The 22,185-nt window shown below is 43.0% G+C and overlaps 1 protein-coding gene across 1 annotated transcript in view; it reads right to left on the bottom strand.

Moving 5' to 3' along the window:
- Window positions 1-22,185, bottom strand: part of MYO10 (myosin X) — a 167,585-nt gene that overhangs the window by 40,744 nt on the left and 104,656 nt on the right. Inside the window, exons 15-19 of the mRNA XM_056330987.1 lie at window positions 21,910-22,002; window positions 21,106-21,174; window positions 20,841-20,923; window positions 19,295-19,403; window positions 16,058-16,138 (exon numbers count right to left, since the gene is read on the bottom strand). Coding sequence (XP_056186962.1) covers window positions 16,058-16,138; window positions 19,295-19,403; window positions 20,841-20,923; window positions 21,106-21,174; window positions 21,910-22,002 — 435 coding nt within the window. The remainder of the gene's footprint in view (window positions 1-16,057; window positions 16,139-19,294; window positions 19,404-20,840; window positions 20,924-21,105; window positions 21,175-21,909; window positions 22,003-22,185) is intronic.

Below are 22,185 nucleotides of genomic sequence, written 5' to 3'. Positions count from 1 at the left end.
GTAACTTACATGGACTGAGACCCCATCCTTATTTTTCTCTCTCTCTCCTCCTTTTTTTTTATTTTTCCACTGTACTTTCACTCCTCCATACAGATTTTTCATCCACGCCTTACAAGTTTTTTTGCTATTTGACAGTTTATTGGCAGGCTGGGCATACAAATCCACCTCTCTACTAAAAAGCAGTAAATCATGTTTTGAGGATGGCTTCTCTAACATGATTTCTTCAGATAACTGTGTTTAGTATTCAAGCATTTATTCTTGAACGATATTAAGTTTCATCAGGGGATAAAAGATTAGGATGAAAATACCTGAGAGAACCTGTTTAAGATTAATTTAGTCTTGCATCTTAATAGTCCGACACAGTTGTAAAACCTCTTCTTTCAACAATCTAAGAACCTTCTAATACCTACTGTAGTGTTACTACAAGTAATCTCACACCTGAATATGTGAAACCTTCCACGTAGCTAGCCCCCGCCGAAATGCTAACAGGATCACTTCAGCAGCACATCCTGAAACAGTATTGCAGATAACTTCGATTCACATTATCACAACTATCTTCATTTTCCCTGGTGACACAAAAAACTGAGCAACCTTTTTTTCAGACTGCAGCTCCACTTGGGGGGAAGAGAAGGTAACAGGGATACTGCCTCCTCCCCTCGATTGCAGGTAAGTAGAAAGGAGAAGGTGGAAGAAGCTCATTTCCAGCCACAAGAACTCACGACGCAGGGTTGGAGGGAGCTAGCATTGCACTCCACAGAGGGACAAGAGACATCAACTCGTACAGCACAAGAAGAGCAGAAGAGGACTCTAAATCCAAATCCCACTTTATTCTCTGCTTCAGTCCTGGGCACCCACCTGCTAGTTCTCTAGATCTATAGAGAACAGATCGCTATTCCTTTAGGACAACACGCCTGGATACCATTAACATCTTGAGACTTTTCTGTTTTGGGGCACTGCTTTAAAGAGAATACTAAAAATTCTCTGATACTTCAGAAGTCAGTTCAGTGATCTGTGGGCAAACCTGTGCTCCTAAGCCATGTGACTGCTACTGATATTTTGCATCCCATTTCAGAGCACAATAAGGGAGACTGCTACGTGGGAAACTACTTTAGGTAAGAGCCGTAAGAACAAACTTCTGAGTAAAAAAAGCAGTAAGGGACTTCACTAAAAGCCCTGAGGAGCTCATCGATGAAAAAGCTGAGAGGCCTTGACAGTAATCTGTGAGTGGCTAGAGCAAGAGCATACGTTCCACAACAGTTTCTAGTATACAGCAGATAAAGACATAAAAACCACGAAAATCAAAGCAAGACATATTCAAACCAGAAGGCACACCTTTTAGTCACCGAGTGTATTCATTTGAAGAGCTTACCCATGGTGGTGGGACCATCTAAAGCCACCAGACACTTCAAAGAAAACACGGGATGTCCTCCTTCTTCCAGTAGGCGTTCAGATGGTTTCCTTACAGGTTGCCACACAGCAGGTTAAGACTAAAAGATCTAACTAGTCCCCCTTCAGCACGCCAGTTGTGGAAAAAAATAATTACTTTTATTTATTTGAAGAAGCTTAGGGCTGTATCCTGTAACCTCTGGTACCGGGACTCCCAAAGACAAGCTCTACACCAGAGAGAGGAACAAGACACACAGCTACTGGCCTGCAGTGCATGGTGCAATCCAGAACTGTGCTTCCCACACGCAAGCTTTGCCTTGGCAGGAAGAAAGTTCATTACTTATGCAAGTATTTCATGGTCCACCAAGGGAAATTTGGCCGAGATTTTACTGCTGTTGATTGCCGATGAAGACAGAGGCTGCAGTGCTATGGACTAGCTTAGATGAAGTCATTACAAAGTGTTCACATATTCATCATGAAACAATAAAAAAACCCCTCCGCATTATCAGATCCAATTGTTAATACCGGGAAAAGCCCTGGAACAACCGTGACCTACACCTCTGCAAACTATAAAAAAGTTTGAGTTTGCCTTTAATTAAGTGTGGAGTGTACGTGGAGGGCCAGCGACTTCCTAGCTAAAAGTCAAAATCAGATTCAGGTAAGGTTAACAAGTATTTTATTATTTATAATAAACGATTAGCAATTGATCGTACCGCTCTTTCAATATCGAGGCCACGAGCAGTTTCTCCTTCTCCAATGCTTTTTGCCCTTGCAGGCGGCTCATTCCCTCAGTGGCCCATAAAAGACGCCTACAAAGCACAAGGCTGATGTAACACGCAGACTTGCTGCTCAGTGCTTTCCCAAGCAAGGAAATCTCCCGGTGCGATTCCTATGCTGAAAAAAATATATGCTTTTATAAAATTATCTCCTAAGGAGCCCTTTCTCCCCTCCTTCCTGTATCGAGCCTTTTGTTTGAAAGCCGTTAACGGGAAATCGGCCAGGCCTATATCACAGCCAATATCTGATACGTGTAAATGAGGAACGCCACAAAATATTCAGCCGAACAGCTTTGGGTTGCTAGGACACTGGAGGTCGGGCAGCACTGAAAGGGCAGATTATTCCCACCCCGGCGTAGGCACAGGGCTCCATTCATGGCAGGGCTGCTGCTGCCTCTGGGCTGCTGCTGCCTGCACGGGTGCCGCTACCCGTCCCTCGCCAGCGCCCCTGCCACCTGGCTCCCCGCGCCCACCCCGCCAGAGCGGCCAGTGTGCCGTGCACGCCTCTGCACCAAAAACGCCCCATCGGGCTGCACATGGCCCTTGCTGCTTTTCATCATCTCCGAGGGCTCGTTTCAACCTGGGGGACACTGGGGGGTTGCCCGAGAGCTGCGCTGCAGCAGACTTGCAGCGGGTGGTCTGGAGGTCAGCTTTAAGTTTTAGAAGCGTGAGGAAACCCAGAACACTGCAGTTAAAATACTTTTTACGCCTAGAAAGGGGAAATTCAAGTTTACAGAAGGTGATGGGGATCCCCGTGATCAGCGCAGGTGTCTACCTGGCTGACAGCGAGAGTTGTGTGATGGCCCAGATAAATGACCCAGCTCAATCCCATGTAAACAGTGTGTTCATTACTCCTACATCTTTTACCTCAGCAAGTCTCAGACAGCGTCTGCCTAACTTTGGCGTTTCTCCTAGAATTTGGTCCTTTCAAGCTGCTGCTCTTGTGTACCTACACATTTTTACATTATAAATTCAGGACCTGCTTTGCAGATCTGCAACTCACTAGACAACAAGACACCAAGACCAGTGAAATGTGTGTGTGTGTTTGCAGGGAAGGGACAGAAAATGAAGGTAGTTGTTTGTTCTTTTGTACATTCATTTCACAGAAAAAGGCAACAAATACCTTCTCCTTGGACTTTGTTATAACACAGCAGTCCCACCCCATCACCCCATTAAGAGTCAGAAAGTCTCCTGCCGGGGTTCTTTGATGTTTCTGAGAACCACATCAAAATCAAATTTGGTATTTCTGATATACTGAAATTTCCATCGTAACCCAAACAAAAAGCCCCTTTACTGATTTCTTCATATGTTTTATAAACACAAGACGGAGGAGCTCTGCACCACGCCAAAGGCACAGGTGAATCAACATCACTTGGCTAGAACAGCAGGTAGCTCCTGTGCTTCCTGCAACCATTGTAAGTCACTGCATTTAGTAGGTAATAGAAAAAAATTAAAAAAAAGTCATCTTATTGCTATAGACTATATAGTGGCAATCATTAACGCTTGCAATGAAAGTCACCACATATTTTTCCCCTCACAAAAAACCTGCACCAACTACTTCTTCATTCCAATTCCTATACATCTGTGAAGCAAGAGGTAACTATAGAGCAAATTAACTGTATTAGCATGGTGCAAGTTACCCAAAACGGATGGCAAGGAACCTCCCCTAACACCAATATGGTTATCAAACTACTAACTGATCTAACGACACACACACATAAACAGAGAGAGAGCGAAACAATGCATTATAATAGATGGTAAAATTACATCAGGACCTAACTAATTAACATTCAACTACCTTCTGAGTGATTTCATTATGATGCCACTGTTCATTTCCACAAAGCCTGCAGAACTGACAGGCAGGGACGCTGGTCAATGGCCCTTTGTTTCACTAAGGCTATTTCCATCTTAGTTGTATGACGAACACATTTGGTTGTCTCTATACATTTTTTTTAGATGATCCTGTGGAGAAAAGCTCTGCCCTTACTTCTGGTTTTACAATCTACTGCAGCACATTTAAGCAAAGATATGGCTCTTCCTGCCCCAGAAGTGGATTTTTCTATCCCTCTTCCCTGTTTTCTGATCATGGTGAAAACACACCGGTGAGCCTCCATGATCGGTTTCATTGCTGACATACCAGCGCTACCTACATTCTCCTGGGACTGGCCAGCAGCATGGACTCCACGCAACTGGAGCGACAGTTGAAACAAGATGACTTGCAACTTCAGGCTGGGTATGCAACTGTAAGGAGCTGCACACATGCCTCACTCCTCTTCAAAGCTGTGGGACAAGAGGCGCTGTGGCTCCAGCTATGCTGGTACGTGCTGGTCAAAGCAGCGTAAAACCAGTAACAACTTAAGCAAAGCATTTAAATGTGTGGTTTGAGCCCATTGAGGCCAATGAGATGTACGTGCCCTCCAAGAATGGGGCCGATTTGAGACATGCTATGTTCTGCACCAGTGGTCACAGGGAAATGGCAATTTTGGATGGCTGAACAGCCACTTCTCCCCTGAGAAATTCCTAGGCTGGCTTAAGTATACAACAAAACATAACCCTTCATGTCTGAATCAGAAAGAGACACTGAAGACAGAATCAACCTTCCTAAACGCAACTTCGTTTGCTATGCAAATTGTTTGCTTATATTAAAAAATTATGTGAAGTGAATTTAAGCACTAAACCTTTTAACAGAAATAATCATTTCTTCCTTTGAAAGACTACTTAATTTATGAGGCTGGACACTGTTCCTTTTTGGCTAAATATGCACAAATGGTGTGGCTGGCAAGCTGCAGATGGACGTACTCGTCCTTTTCATGCTGAATCTGGGGCAGCCATTCATTCGAGAAAGCCAGTATCACAGAGGATTTGGCATTTATCTGGCTTTCTGAAAGGGGATGTCTCTCTCAACCCGTCTACTTTATCTCTGCTTGACTATTAGAAGCTTTGAGATCCCCCAAAGCCCCTATGTACCACATACTTCGTGATTATGATGTCTAGAACTACACAGACTGAGTTTCAAAAATGCCATGATAGATTTCATCGTGTAAATGGTGGAAATACAGCACAGCACTATGAGTTAGGTGACAGACTTGTCTTTTCTACACTAAACACTGCACAGTGTTCACAGGTGTATGGGACAATCCAAGGTGGCAGCTACAACAATAAACTTCCCAGTGTCCTGAATGATTTACAGAGCGCATTGGGCTTCCTGGCTCACCAGCAACTTCACAGACCTGAAGAGAGCGTAAGCTCACCCTGTGCTTGGGACTGAACAACAAAAGTAGTAACTGCCCACAGAGCCCGAGGAGTTGCGGTGCTACCACCTCCCTAGCCCAGCTCTCTGTTGCCTGAACACGGAGCGCACATCAGGAACGTGGAGGAGAAAAACCATCAGCAGCAACCTCAAACCTCATCATGCATCAGCCAAAAACCTCCTGTACTTTAGGCTGACTGCCGTCACACAGCTATGACTCAGCTGATGTCCTGAAACATGGACTTTACAGCTACTACATTCCACTCCATACAAATGAAACCACAACCTCACTTCTGTAATTCTAATGACAGTGTTAGGAATGGACCTGCCTTGCTTCCTAGGCTTATAAACTGGCTAAAACCACCAGAAACAGTAAATTCTGGGTGTAAGTTAGACAACAAAGATAAGATGCTTAGATGTGCTTTCAGGAAGCATTTCATGTTTAAAGTTTAATCTTACGAGGTGATAGCAAATGTTCTGAAGTGTACTTAGTCCTTGCAAATTCATCACAGAGAGGTTTTCCCCCTATGAAGGCTTTGCTCCTTCTCTGCATCCTGTGACTGAATACAGAAAAGCCACATATATACATATATATATATACATGAACAGACAGATACAGTTAAAAGTAAAAAAAAATTTAGCAACTGACCCAAACCTACTCTTAGACAATATTACATTCTGCTCTTGACACAGATTCTGTGTTCCGAGGGTAGCTCTGACGAAGATCTGTGAATAGTTGGGACAGTACTGTAACTTTCAGGTAATTCCTATCAGTAACCTAGCTGTATTAGAAAAAAAAAAATCATTATGCTTCCATTTATGTTACAGCTTGTAAATACATTTTTTGAATATGCCAACAAAGTAGAAGCAAAACAAATTTTACCTTTTTTGAATCTAACAATCTAACCAGTTTTAGCGGAAGAAATACTGAATACGTATATTTGATGTTCCACACAACAAAAATACCTACTTTTTGACCTACTACCACTGTTACCATTAAGGTTTAAGAGGACACCTCTTAACATCAGTGAGAGAAGAACAACTACAAGTTATGAGAACCCCCTTTCCCAGTCCCATAGGCACTTTATCAGATGCTATCTCCTTCATCTAGATTTGCAAGGCAAATCTAGGGTTGCTCTTCTTGAGACCAGAATAAAACTCCCATAGACTTCAATGATTCAGGATCAAGCCCATTCCCTTCATAACAGGTTCTCTCAAGCAATTTTATCCTAATTTTCTACCCTGTGGCTGAATTCTGATGTCTGCAGAGGCAAGCTCTTTAAGTGGGAAAGCAAGAAGTAAAACACAGATCCCAGCAGCAAAGGCAATCAGCGGCGAACAGAGCTATTTTACCTGCTGGGTTGGTTTTGGGGGGTTTATTTCATTAGGGGCAGAAGCAGGGAGCTGACACAGCAAACAAAGTCAAAATATACTTCTGTTGAGGTATCCTTTCCATTACTACTGCAATTATTATTTTTTTCCAGGTGTATTCCATTTCCTGCATTTCTATGGCATAAAAATTACTGTCTCAAATGTGCCCCATCAAGTTTCTCCAGTAAAACTACTAAAGTAGTTTAGACTTCTGGGTGGCTGCAGGTATCTTGCTGGACTCCCCCCACCCCAAACACACTCATCCCCAGTGTTGCTTTCTCATCATGTAATCAATGCAAAACTACAGCCATGCCTTATGCCTTAATAAATTACAGGAATACTATTGTCTTAAAACTTTACATAGCTGGTTTTCCTGAATCTACACCACAGACTGCTGAACAACAGAAAAGATCTTTCTCCAGAAAGCAGCCCGTCACTGCAACACAGGTCTTCCCCTGGCTCCGCACACACAGCTCTACTTCTGCTGCCTTCTTCCCTGCTCTGTGAACAATCGCCCCTTTAACTTTCCAACGGAGTGTGATTTATTAAAGCAGACTGCTTGGCAGCAAAGCTCTCCTGGCATTCGAAAATATGATTAGACCAGTAAATTTTGTCATTTTTTCACAAACTTGATTCTGCGTGCATTTACCCTCTTTAAAAGAAAATACAAGCCCAGAAACATTTCCAGTACAGCTTCCCTAGCCAAACCCCAGGCACTTTCTTTCCCTACAAGTCCACCACAGCTCCAAGTACGCAAGATTAAAATTATTAAAAAACCTGCATGAATTAAGCCCCTTACCTTTTAAGGCTTTTTCACCCTTCAGCGTTCACCCATTGTGAAAAACTGAATCTTTAGCAGTTGCAGCTATGCACACACACACAGACACACACACAGACACGCACAGAACAGGGCTTTCTTCAGCTCACTGGTATTTCAAGTCTTTCATGTGATATCTTTGGCTGTACTTGCTTAATTCATTCCTGCTGCTACTCAAAGGAAGTCAAGCCTAGTGAGGGCTGGCTCTACAGCAATCGCTGTAGATATTCCTGACTAACAGGACACAAGGGCTAATCTCACCTTATAGGCACCAAGAATGTAAATATATTTCACAGCCAACAAATTCCTAAACCTTAAGAGATAAAATGCACAAAATGCCCTAAGACACAGTTTAGCAAGGGAGTTACGGACGTTAAAAGTTTTTGCTAGAGAACAATACTCTGTACCCCAGCGATGCTTTTGGAGCTCTAAGGATGTCTATTTATCATGGACTGTGCATATTCCCTTGGAGTAGTTACCATGAGAACACAGCAAACAGGATTTGAATGTAAATTGCCATCTAGAGATGTGGGGGGATTTTTTTTTTTTGTAGTTAGAAAACTTACAAAGCTTGATAAAGTACACACTGTCTCTGCTCATACATTTGCATGACAATGCTTGCAATTCAAATACTCGGTAGAGTGCACAAGAAGGAAGAAAAGCCAAGTTCTTTGCTCAGTCTTTATAAAAAGCAAATACTTCAGACTTGGGATCAGTAGCTGCAGTTCTGTGAATGCCCATCTATGTCACACAATCACACACGAAGGAATTAGTAGAACACAAAAAATCTATCAGGTGGAACAAAACGCAGAATTATTGCAGTACTTGGAAGTCAGCTGGAGGCGGTAAGATCCTCTGCTGCTGACAGTCTGCTGCAGCAGTCAAAATTCTTCTCGCTTCTAAATACTACACCAAACTACACAAATATTGCACTTAAAATGCCTAGGGGTGGGGTATTTTTAATTTTCCCCCAGAATCGTTCTGGTACTTTGCCATTTGGGCCACCTCCTCCCAAGTTCCCCCTGAAGCAGCCTTCGCTCCCCATGCATCCCCCCACCCTGCTCACAAAAGCACACTGCCACAGTTACTACCTGAGATCCAAAAATGACTCCTACCACTTGCGGACAGAGTCCTACCAAACAGTCTTTCTGGGAAACTTGGCCAACTGTGCACGTACGTGCTGCAAAACATGCAAAAATCTGTTTGCTTGCACTGCCTGGAGTTTGATGCAATCTTTACAGCACAGCATCTGCTCCCTCCCCGGCAGCACCCCATCTCAGCTCCATCCCCAGCCTTAAACACCTCAGTTTTAAACTCCTTACGCCACTGAAAGACAAAGGCTAATACACTTAGCAAAGAGATGCCTAGTCAGCCCTGCTTAGTAAACAACAAACCTTGATGAAGAAGAAGAACATGCCTGTCTGGGCGATTGCCTGGAGAGTGGAATGACCTACTTCAGCGCAGCAAGCAGCGACGCTCCGAGGTGGTGACAAAGGGACAACCCAGTGGCTCCCGGGGAGCATAACCGACAGCTGCACTGCAGGAGTGACGGGAGTGATCTTTCGGAGGTGACACCAAAGACAGGCGCTGCCTGTGCAGCATGAAATTCTGTGCAGGAATCGTCTTGTTCTTTCAGCCCGGGATTCAGATTCACACGTAACATTACTGCCGGCACTTTGGGAGCAGGAGCGACTGCTCTCCTCACACCCACTCTCCTTATCACTTTTACCTAAGAAGTCTTCTAGCGCCTGACCTAATTACTCGAGTGATGTGCCAGAAAATGATGCAGCTGGGACATACTCCACAAGTCCCAATTTGAAGCTATGTAATTCTACAAAACCCAAGGCGACAAGATCCAGGTAGCTGAATTAAGCAGCATTGGCCTGGCACGATGCCACACCTTACGACTGCGCCTTCCTGATTACAAACAATAAAGCCTTATGAACTAAAGGGCTAAGGATAAGTAGTTTGCCTTTGGCCCCATGCACTTCTTGGCCTGTGAGATAGGGCCAACACGCTATGTTTTTGGGAAACGGCTGCTCTGCTCCCAAAGGATGAGCCTGAACGGCAGCTCCCGGAGCCTGACCCACACTGCCCCAGCAAGCCCGATCTGTGCTCGGAGCCTGTGGCTCTGCTCCCTCCAGAAGCAACGACAGCAGTAATTGGCAGCCAGAAAGCCTTCTTATAACATGTATTTATTGAGAACAACTGAGATTAAAGAGAGATTTTTCCAACAGGCAAGAAGGATCTCTAATACAGCTTTACAGCTGTAAATGAGCAGTGTTAGACCGTAGCTTTCTACAAACAGCACCAAACACCCCCAGCAGCTGTTCCTGGGCCATATAATCTATTCCCTTCACTTTCGAAGTATGACAGAGTAGCTATTAAAGTGATGATCAGGCTTTCCCTTCGCTTTTTCTTATGGATAGCAAGTCAAACTTACCCTGTGATCTGCTAGCTCCCAGCATCAGAGAACATTTCAGTTTCACTGCAGAAGGGCCACCCCAGGGCTCTGCAACCAAGTGAACAAACCATAAAGGCGCCTCCATTTAGGGCCTGACACTTTTTAGCTTTTAACTGCTGGGCTCAGCATCTTTCAAAACCCACAAAGGCATCTAGTCCCCAGTAAGGAGTCCCAGAGTCTGCCAAGTGACTGAGGCTGGTGTATGAAGCACATACTTGGTATAAACTGCAGTAGGATGTGCATCGAAGTTTGAAGCTGGACTGTTTTATTAAGGATAAGTTTTTAAAATAAAGACACTTAAAAGTAAAGCCTTATCCAGATGCTTAGCAACCCTGTGCTGAAGGTATAGTAGAGTATCCTTGAAGCTCAGTCTCCCTCCCTGCATCTTTTAAGGTCTTATATCGGTGCTGTCCTCAATGCAGCAGCATTAGACTTGCACTGTTCTCATCCATGTATTTCTGCAAAAAAATCTCTCTACCAGTCAAACTCAGTAATTCATACAGTCAGGTCTCAATATGACAATATTGCAATTCCAGCTTGACAACCAGCTCACGTACTGCGTTCACTGAACTCATACCTGCTCCACACCCTGCACACAATCATCCTCACAGATGGGGCCAAGCTGTTTTCTCACTGTTCCTATGTACCACGTTCCTGAGTTGTACTCCTAAGTGGTGTTTAGGTTGGTATCATGCTATACTTAGGTTTGTAATGATTCAGAGCTATTTTAAGAGCACAAGTTTAATTCAGACGCCAAGCGAAATAGGTTTGCATCTTATTTTGTACTAGGGGACATACTGCTTGCTATTCCAGGGCGTCTCATGGCTATTAATGACCTACGCCTCAAAGTACCTTGCAGGTGCCAATAGCCCTGCCTTGATCCCTTTAAACGGCTCTGTCCCCAGAAGCGATGTTAGCAATCTTACTGCCTTGATAGTAATTTTCCCAGAATGAATATGGAGCATGATAGGACTCCTAAGCAGCAGTAAACCTTACAGAATTTATTACAGATCTTTCTCTACAAGTCTTCCTTTGAATTGCGAAGTTATTACTAGTTTCACTTTTTCTGTTGCTCCCTATAACTCCTACCCTGCAGTAGGTTTAATTTTGTCTTAATTCTTTGCCTTACCTAATTAAATTTTAAGATTAAAACAATTAATATAAAAAACCCCAAACTGCAGAGAAACAGAACTGTCCCTTCAGAGTTCACAAGCTTCAGAGACGGCAGCTTTTATCCTGCTCCTGGCAAGACCATCACTGCAACAGAGGAACGAGACAGACAATAAATGAGCAGACAGGGAGGTTAGTAGACACCCCGTGGTCCTGTTCACGTGGTACACACCAACACAGGTTTCCTAACAAAAAAAAAAAAAAAAAAAAAAAGAAAAAGTGACATTCTTGTCTACATCAAACATTTCACGCCAAATCTAACAAAGCCAGGATTTTGCCCGTCAGGACCAAACTGGACTTAGATCTGTAACCAAAGAGAAGTGGAAGCACCTATCTACCTGCATGAGAGAACAGCCACGTCTGGACCTGCCAAAGTCTCAAGAAAAGGGAATTACAGAAGGAAGCTGTAGTAACTGAGGTTTTAAGAGACCAGCACAGATGAGCCATGCAGATGCTGGAGGCAGGGGCCACTTGCAATGATTATGCCAATGTATTTTCTGAAGAAAAGTCCTAAATGGAGAAGGGACCTTGAGCATGCACTTGAGTCAGTCTGCCTGAGGCTCACTCCTTCTGGTCAACAGGAAAATTTCTGCCTCTGAAACAGCTTGTGTAGGAAGTTCAGATCTTAAATTTACCCTGAACTGTCTCCTGAGCAGCACCAAGGCTTAGCAACTTCATTAATAGCAGCAAGCTGGAAGAAACATCCAGCTAAGTGCTGTAGCAATGAATGGTTGTAGCTTGCTTTAAAAATACAGTCTCTTTTGTTTTGTTGGTGGGGGTTTTTTTGGTTGTCTTTTTTCTTTTTTGGGTGGGTGGAGTGGGTGTAGTTGCTGTTATTTTTTGTTTGTTTTCATGTGTTTTTTGGTTTTATTTTATTTTATTAAAGGATAGATGGAGACCAGAAAAGGCAAGGTTGCACAGAGGAATCATCATTGAGTAGAGTAGGAGGCAGGAAAAGAAACATGAGACTAAGAAATAGAGAAAGATGTGTCAAAGTTCAACAGGATGAAACGACACGTTGTTCTGCAAGCTGCACTGAAGATAAGGGGAGCTGAGGAGAAAGACCCTTCATTAGCAGAAAATACTCATTAAGCATACCACGTGGAAAAGTTTCCATGTTATAGCTAGTTCAGAAGAGACTGGAAACTGTGAAAACAGATACACTGATTGTTTGAGGGTCTCCCAAAGATTAATGAGTCCTCTGTTCTTCTGTCTGAGGCCTGCTTGCTGAAATGTCTTGTGACAAAAGGTCATGTACTCTGTGCACTCCCTTTAGGGAACTGCATTAATGAGTGTAGATCCTGCTTTGATATGTAGATGTTCAGTGGTTTACTGCGTATGATGAATTGTTTTTGCTTGCCACTGTAACATATTTAAAAATTAAACTTTTGTTCAATTAAAAAATCAAATAATTACTGTAAATCATCACATCTCTTATCCAACATGAATATACTTCAATGCCTAGAAGAGCAGAGAAAGTAGTCTGATGCATGTTACGCTCTTCAAAGGCTTGAATTTGTCTTCTGTCTGCTCAACCTCATTCACCTACAGAATTCAAACATACTTCCAGAGTAAAACAGCTCTTGAGCACCACCAGCTCCTCCTCTCCAGAGTTACAGGGGGTGCTCGATGATAGGTGTGCCACCTATTCGTACCCAACCCAGAGAGCAACGAGTAGCTTCAGTGGCTTTGCTCCTAGTAACACAACTTCAGTGCTCTGCTCACCGAGTCTCTCTGGTCCAGCTCTCCTTTAACACTGCATATTTCAAAAAAAACAACTAAAACACCCCCTCCTTTCACACCATCAGAAACAGTGTGGCCAGCAGGACAAGGATCATGCCCCTGTACTCGGCACTGGTGAGGCTGCACCTCAAATACTGTGTTCAGTTTTGGGCCCCTCACTGCAAGAGGGACATTGAGGTGCTGGAGTGTGTCCAGAGATGGGCAACAAAGCTGGTGAAGGGTCTGGAGCACCTGAGAGAACTGGGGTTGTTCAGCGTGGAGATGAGGAGACTCAGGGGGCACCTTATTGCTCTTTACAACTACCAGAAAGGAGGTTGTAGGCAGGTGGGTGTCAGTCTCTTCTCCCAAGTAACAAGCAGTAGGACAAGAAGAAACAGCCTCAAGTTGCACCAGGGGAGGCTTAGATTGGCTATCAGGAAAAATTTCTGCACTGAAAGGGTGGTCAACCATTGGAACTGGCTTCCCAGGGCAGTGGTAATCACCATCCCTGGAAGTGTTTAAAAACCATGTAGATGCGGTGCTTAGGAACATGGTTTAATGATGGACTTGGCAGTCCTGGGTTAACGCCTGGACTTGATGATCTGGAAGGTCTTTTCCAACCTAAATGGTTCTATGATTTGTAATTTGGCAAGCACTGCTTTAAGCACTTTTTGAGGAGTGACGTTTTACCATTCTGTATCACCATCACTGCAGAGTAAAACCTACGGATGGAAAACACAGAGGAAAAAGCTCAGTGAACTTTTTTTACTTTCTTTCAATCCCAGTTTCTCTGTTTCAGCGGCACATCGAAATTTCTCAAGCAGTTATGCTTCTAACCAACCCTGCACAGTGAGTCACGTACACAGCAATCCCTGGTAGCCCATGCACAGCTAACATGTCTCTGAGCCATGCTGGTTCAGAGCTATGCAAACTGACTCACCTGATTTTCCTGTGTCTAACTGAAAAGAAGCAACAAGTTGTATGACAGGATAAACTATGAAATGTTAAACGTGATGTGCAGCCACAGAATGCAGCTGAGCTAGGGAGGAGCCAAACGCCATTCACATGCCTGCTTCTGTACCTGCACTGCTGCAGAAGGAGAAACACCAGCAACGTCACAAGACTGGCACTAAAAATCAGTGTCTGTGAGACCTGGGGGGGAACAGAGAGCAGTGTACAGCAGAGGAAACTTAAAATAGTGGATCCCAAAAATGCGCTTTGAGAACACTTTCCTGAGGGAAGAATGCCATCAACAAGTAGTATATATGCTTTCCTTCTCATTTTCCATCGTCTTCTACTGAATCACCTGCGGTAGGTAAGCCGTGTGACCCTTTTCTCTACTCTTGTTCTTCAAACAGGATTTTTTATTTGGTATAGCCACTGAATCAAGTTAAATTTGCAATCATACTGAAGCAAATGGGAAACAAGGACAAACATTTTTGTGTAAGATTCAGTGACATTTTATAAGTACTTTGAAAGGGATTGTCTACAGGAATTTCCTAATCTGTTCCTGCATGCACTCCTGCAATTACATGTAGTTTCCTGAGACTGAGGCTGTCTCAAGCTCCTTCTGCTTGCACAGCTGCTAATTCTGTGAAAACTTTGTTTTAACGATAGTAAAATGTATGCGGAGATACAGTAGCGTATGCCAAATTTGTCAGGGATGGAGCATTCCAGTGGGAACAGACTGGTAAACCAACATAGGGGTGGGAACTCAGTGTTTTCCTTGCTATGGAAATGCAACAAGTGCCTGGTTCTTGCGTCAACTACGGCAAATCCTTGTGACTGGTACTGTGGAGATGAGTCTTACTTGGATGCAAAAGGGCAAATAAGGAAAACGTGAGTTACTGAAGTTCTTCTTATACTCCAGTGGCAGCAGGTGGGCTTTATAAAGGTCACGGGGCTTCCAGGCAAGAATGGGAGCAGGGAAGACAATGAGCTTTTCAGAAGTGCCCTCCCTCAGTGATGAGGAGCTCTACCACAGACATACAGGCTCACAGAGAGCAGCTGCTGGCCAAGGCGCTTTGGCGTCTTGTTTGGCGACCAGGTGGCTGCACACCTCAGAGCACTGAACGCTCCAGGACACAGAAAGCAGGTCTTATTCGCTTCCAGGCTGTTCCCTCTTGCTAAGGTGTACACAACCTGCATGTTATTTGACACATCACAAGTAACGGTGCAAAAGTGGCGTCAACAGTTACTAACTGAAAACATGTAAAGACAAGGATGTACTGTCCAGATAGCACAAAAACGTGCGATGAAATCTGCCATGTCTGATGTGTTAGTGTCCTGAATAACCAGATGTCCCATACAAACTTAATAAAAACTGGATTTATAGCAGTCACCTATTTCTAAGTTGCCATGTGAAAACCATAAACCAGATCTGTTAGCACCTCTGCCTGTTGCACTTTTGACATAAGTAGACATACCCGAATACCAGCCTATAAAGCCAAAACCAGATGTGCAAACCCCCAAAATATCAGGACCAGGCTAACAATATTAACTTCAGCGACTACTATAGCATTACCGCTTCACTTCTAGAGAGCCCTCCAACATATCTAAGGAAGTCTTGACATTGCCTTTCATTATCTGTGACTCAAAAGGCAAAATTGATACAGTAAGCCTTAGTTTCCAAGTCTGTTTTAAAAAAATAATTCTGTAACAGAACTGCCAGCACGGACACTTAGAATTGTACATAAATGGAAAGACTAAGAGTCTGATTCCCATCAGTTTTGCTATATGCACCACCACTCACTGCCTCTACTGATTTAAAACAAACTTTGCAGTTTTGACATTTTCTTCCTAAAAAGGCTCTCAGGGTTGTCAAACATGCAGTCCATCCTTTTACCCTCCTTTTATAACCACCCTTAGAACCAGTTACTTATCAGAGTTGTGAGCAATGACTATTAAAAACGTGCCCAAAGACATGAGCCACATGCAAAAAGAAATCAAAAGCTCTTCCCAGTGCCTTCACCTTGCAGAGCCTTTTACAAAGTCAGTGAAGAATGCTACCCTCTGCTTCACACAGCGGTAAGTAACCAGACAGGCAGCGGAAGATTTGGCCTGAGACATACAGAAATGACAGGCACAATTTTAAACCTTACCTTCTGCACGTTGGGTTTGATGCACCGAACAAAGAAAGGATTTGAAGAACTCAGCGTTGCCATTAAAGAATGAAGCGATTCCTAAAACACAGGTAGAAAGAAGACAGCACTTCATAAGCTGACTTACGGTACAAGCAACATAACCCTGGCAAAAGCTCTTGCAGCTTTGCCTTGCAGACAGTATCTAACTGCAACACCTAGTGGTATGCACCAGAAATTACTGTACCATGAACGCTCTTGCATTTCAACATACAGAATGGTTATGTGCACGTTCGTTTCTTCCATCAGCCCCTTTTCTGATCAAAACTATCATCACTGTTTTACAGTGAATGAGATATACAGATTGACATAAAGAAAACTCTTCATAAGGAAACACCAAACTGGGAAGTTGCTGTTTCACAGATCTTTTCAATGACAGCTTAAGACTTAGGATCCACATTCCTAAACTGCTAAACTGAAGCAAGTCAAAAGGAAAGATAAGAGGTCTAAGGTAAAATCGAAATACCCACAAAACCAGATTTCCTCTTTTCATTTCAGCCACCCTGTGTCCACTCATTCTCCATTTTCCCTGCCATCAGCAGCATTTTGTGCTCAGGGAGCTCCTTTCTCCTGTGCAGTCTCAAACTTTCTTGCTTAGAAGGACACTCCGATAACATATGCAAGTCAATAAGAGGGCAGAAAAAAATATTACAAAAATCTGAAAAAAGAGTTACTTTAGAATACAGTAGACATTGTTTTATCAGTACTAGATTCTGGAACGCCCCCCTCCTGAAATGAACAAAGATCAAGTAAATGGTAAGAGTGGTACAGAATACACACCTTACTGAAAGACAATTCTAACAGTGTTTTCAGTTATTTCATGTGACAACTAATTGCATTTAACACAGACTATAAGGTTCAGCTAAAAAAAATAGAAGAAAGCATGGGGTTTTTTCTTACTTTTATAACTCTGAATGACCCAATACACATTAGACTATCAGTTATCTGAACCTCAACCTGGAGATAAAAATCACAAAACCCCCTCAGTCCTTTTATGATGATTACTTTAATTACACATCCGCCTCTTTCCCACCCGAGCCATCATTCCATACCTTATTCCAACTTGCCTCATTCTGTATCATTAAGTATGATAAACCATTTTAAACTTAAGTCTTGTGTTCACTTTGCAGAGATAAAAATGACTGTACAGTGGGGAGCCAAGGCTCTGAAGAGCCCAGAAAGCTAGCAATGGTTACGTTTCACCCCTAAACCATGACACTGTGTGCCAGGCAGCGGACAGAATACAGAGCAGGCTGCTAAAGAGACAGAAAATTCACTTTTAAAAAGGAGCAACACTGTGTGTCCTACCATATGTTTTGGACCGAAACTGCCAATGGCAGTCTGTTACAACAAATTCTTGCTTTAATCTGCAAAATAAGGGCTTTCCTGGTGATTAAACATGAAGTGATAAAGGCAACAGGCAGAGTTGTGGCTGTGCACAGGAGCTGGTATTGAGCAAAGGGAGCAAATGGTGAAGTGACTGGGAACATCAGTGGTAGTTCTTGGTTCGCTGGCCTTTTGCCAGCCTACAGACCAGGAGTCAGGAGCAGCAAACATTACACAGCCAGAAGATATAACGACAAATATTTTTGTGTAAAGACAAATATTTACAGCTTCAAAATGTGAAAGCTTCATCTTATTAAACCTGTGTGAACATTACAACATCTATGGACAACTAAGCAAATTCTCTCAGCACAGGCCGAGACTGTAAAAGTTGATCACTCCAAACAAAAATAATTTCATCTATTTTCACATCCATCTGTGGTACAGCCAGCCAGAGCCTGCACAGTGTTGCACACCCCTAAGTCTCTGTCAGGTGACCAGCTAATCTGAAGTTTGCCCTGCTTTAAGCAATAGGCTGAACAGATGGTGTCCAACCTCAGCTGTTCTGCGTGCAACCCCAGGCCCGCGTTAGGCAGGCTGTCAAATGGAAAGAAGAGTTAACCAAACTATCATGAGAATAAAACTGTGAAGTCAAAGTTCTTATCTTCAGTTGAAACGAGATGGACTAACCCCTGGAAGGCTTTAAAACATGGAAAAAAACCACCCAACATAATTCTTTGGGGTTGGCATGATGTGAAGGTCAACCTCTTGTAAAGCAGCCCAGCTGGTTAACAGTCATTTACTGCAGCTGCAGATAAGAAGCAACAATGTTTTGAATTCATGTTCTATCATGCTTTACATTGTTCAGGGGCCCTGACAGAGAAGAGAAGGAACTCTATGTTATGTTCTACCCTGCAAAGTGGGCACAATAATAGGGTCACTATATATTTTTATACAGGAACATCTTAAAGGTCTACTTTGCACAGGTCCAAATGACTACGTGGCAACAGTACCACTGCTGCCCCAGAGAGCTAGCAAATAACACCGCCTCACCACAAGAAATGGGTATTGTCCAAGATGAGAGATGGCAGCACAAAGCAAGTTGTCCAGGGAATATAACATCAGTGTTTTTTTAATAAAAGACATTGTGTGTATCCCAGCATACACTCCTTGCTGTTCTGTCCAACCCTTAGCAACAGTTTATTAGGATAAAATCTGCCTCAAGGGGTTTGCGTCTGCTCCCTTTTTTAATAAAAAGGGAATGAACAGTACAAATGTATATTAATTCCAAAAAAAATGAAAGACAACTAATCCAGACTTGTACTCATGCAATTTAGAAAAAGTTTTGTGCCAACCCTTCTCTTTTAAATAATTTGCAGATAGACTTTATGCTAGATTTCAATTTCATGCCATTTTTGATGGGAGGGCTATAAAGCCTCATAAAAAGGTGTTTAATAAAAATGCTTTCCAAACTTTAAGTTAAAAACCAAGGCAACACCTTAATGAGGTACTTACTCAGTACTTATTTTTCTTAGCACACAGGCACCACAAAGCTGTAAGGCTTTGTGCAGTTTTGTGGTTGGTTTTAGATTAGAAAGAAAAACCAGGAGGAGAGAGACCAACTTCATAGATGAGCTTTACAATATGGACAAATACACAAGTGGGAAGCAACAGGAGTCTTGTGTGCATGGTGTGATGCAAAGGTCAGCATCTGCTTGTAGCTAGCTAGCATGGCCCATCAGTTGATAAGAAGTGCAGTTTCATGGCAACAACAGTAATGTTTTGATGTTGGAAGTTTTGCCTGTTTTAATCTTTACTGAACAGGGTTTATCTATCACCGATTAGCTACAAAGCAGAGACGACACATTAACTAACCTTGAACTGGAGACTGACAGTGGGTTTTCGGTGCTTGCTTCCACATTTAAGAGTGTCTTGATTGTTGCGACTTGAAACATGTTCAAATAGATCGTAGATGAAATCAAGGCTGGAATGGGAAAGAAAAAGAGTATCTCCAAAGTATTTCTTAACAGACTATGAAGTTTACCACTACAGAAGGCAAAGAAAGCACCGTCTCTTAGAAAGCAGCTCCTCCATCCAAAAAATGCATATTAATTTTCTCAATAACCTTTAATAAGCAATAGATATTGCCTTTGCAGAATGTCTGCAGGGAAGGAAAAAACCCACAAAGCAAAACAAAACAAGGGGGTTCTTTCTTCTCCACTCCCAACACATCATTAGGAAAATGAAGTGTGAAGTCCTAGAGTCTGTACTGCATTTTACTCCACTCACTCAACCAAAACTCCAGCTGACTGTAATGGGAACTGTACCTAAACAAAGACTAAAATACAAGACTTCCAGCTTGTTTGGGGGCATTGCAAACCACCCTCATGAGCGTCATTTTCAGATACCAGCTGTGCGTGCAGTTTTTCTACCCTATCAGCTGGGTACCCTTGTCTTACACTTCTGCAGAAACCCAGACCTTTTAACTTCAGCTCCAGACAGACGTCGGTGCAAGAGCAAAACCAGGCCCAGCAGCTTTAACTCATTTATTACTTTTACCTACATAGTTCAGTTGACACATGTTATGTCAGACATATCATGAAACTAGAACAGACACAGAGAGGGAAATATTTATTAACCGTTTCCCCTGCACAGAAGGGCTTAAGGAATTTACAAACAATCAACTTGCACAGCAAGGCAGGATGACAGGACAGGATGGGGGAGGGCAGCAGATGAGATGGCAACACCCGGGCTCAGCTCCTTCCTCTTCGGTCACCCCTCTGTGTGTCCTGCAGTCTCACATATCCCTACGAAAAGGGATGTGGTACTGCTCTGGCTCACAGGGTACCACTGTATATGGATCCTGAGACCTTACACAGCAGAATGACAGGAGGCATGCAGGTACCAAAGACGTCCAAGCTCAGACTTCCAGAAAGATAAATCTTTACAGAAATTCTCCCTTTGAAGCAACTACTATATGGCAATTTGCACTGCAGTAGGTCCCTGGCTCTAAGCTTTCAATCACATCAGGCAATGCCAGAAATACCAGATCGGGCTGTATGTGAAGCAAAAGAACACACATGCACACTGCCTGTGAGACACCCTGAAACAGTTACAAGCCATCACCAGCTTTCAGCATCCTTACCACTGAGTCACAAGAGAGCACTCTAGCAACCACCTGGACTGAACAGGGGCAAGGTACTGTACGAAAACCTGACTCTGTGAGAACCGATTACAGTCAGATTTGCTTACAGGCACCTCTGGTATTTCCTCCATGCTCATTTCGACTCTGTCAAGGTCTGATGCTATGCAACATCTAACGTATTCAAACCTTGGCAGAATCAGGTGATAAACTCTGGTAGAATTAGGTGATCTGACACCCCTTAACATCATGCCCTAAATAAAAATTGCAGAAACGTACCTGCTTTCACGTAACAAGTTCAGGAGATCGTCTCTGAAAGTATCTCTGTTCTTCTCCAAGATCCCCCTGACATCATACTGGACCTAGCAGGAAACAGAGCTGTTTCAAACAAGCCAAGCAGTCAGGCACTCCTCACAAGAGCAGTGCTTTAAAAAGTGCTGAGGGAACAGAGTTCCTTAGTTAATTTTCAGCAGCCTCAGGGTAAAATTAAGCTAATTAAAACTCCGTTTGGAATAATTTCAGCAAATAAAGAAAAGAAAATTACCTCCCCAGCGTAGTGCTTCACTCCAAAGTTGTGAACGGCAACTCTTGGTTTTACATAAAAAGGATTGTTCTAATTGGAGGGGAAAGAAAAGAGAAAAATATTTGAGGCAGGGGAGTGTCAGGGAGTAGAATGATAAAAAGCATCACATCATCCTCCAAACACAGACCTAAACAAACCATTGTCTTCTAGTGAACTCCCTGAAAGATTAGTGCTCCAAAAGCAAACAACCAACTTATAACGATAATAGGATTTGTTAGTCTGGGCTGCTTCAAATGCAGTAATAACAGATTTACACTATCTAAAAAGGCATTATACTAAACCTGAACCCATCTGGCAGAACCATCTATTACAGGCACTTTGAGAAAAAGGCTCTGTCTTAACCTGGCAGTTATGAAGACTGGTGGGTACGCCTGTATCCCAGAAAATTCTCAAAATTAATTCTAGAATCCCAAACAACAGTAACACTATCTGGACAGAGGAGACAGCAACCTTTCAGTAAATGACATCAAAGTGAATACTTCATTAAATCAAGAGAAACGGACGACCTAAATAATCTGAGTTACTGCAGGCTGTCAGAGCTTTAAGAGCAGAATTTGGTTTATTCACCAATACAGAAATCTTTAACTGGAAAGTAACAAGGGTATGTTCTTCCAGGTAACTGACTCAGACTTGACAGCAAATGATACAGAACACATCCAAAACAGCCTGTACAACTATGCATCCACATATTTGAGCCATGAACTGCTACAAAGCAAAGAGACCCTCCATAATTTGCACAGAAAACATGATCAAAATATCACATACAGCATGCTGGGTATTCAACTTCTCCAGTAAGGTGGAGTCAGTAGCTTGAGGAAAATGGCTCTCTTCGTTGATGAGTGCTAGCAGTCCCAGTTTCTAGAACAGCAAGAAGAGGCAGAAGATGAATTAGTGCCCAGATGGACACAGACATTGTCCTCAGTTTGGAAAAATCACCAAGTTCTTAAAACTGTTGTGTGCAGAGAGCCACAAAACCACCCATACATGACTAAAACCCCACTCACAGAGGACTGCAATCCTATTTTTCTGGCAACTCCATTT

This window comes from Falco biarmicus, chromosome 3 (genome assembly GCF_023638135.1).
Source record: "Falco biarmicus isolate bFalBia1 chromosome 3, bFalBia1.pri, whole genome shotgun sequence".
In the NCBI taxonomy this organism is placed as follows: Eukaryota; Metazoa; Chordata; class Aves; order Falconiformes; family Falconidae; genus Falco; species Falco biarmicus.
This window is presented reverse-complemented; position numbering and strand designations above follow the sequence as displayed.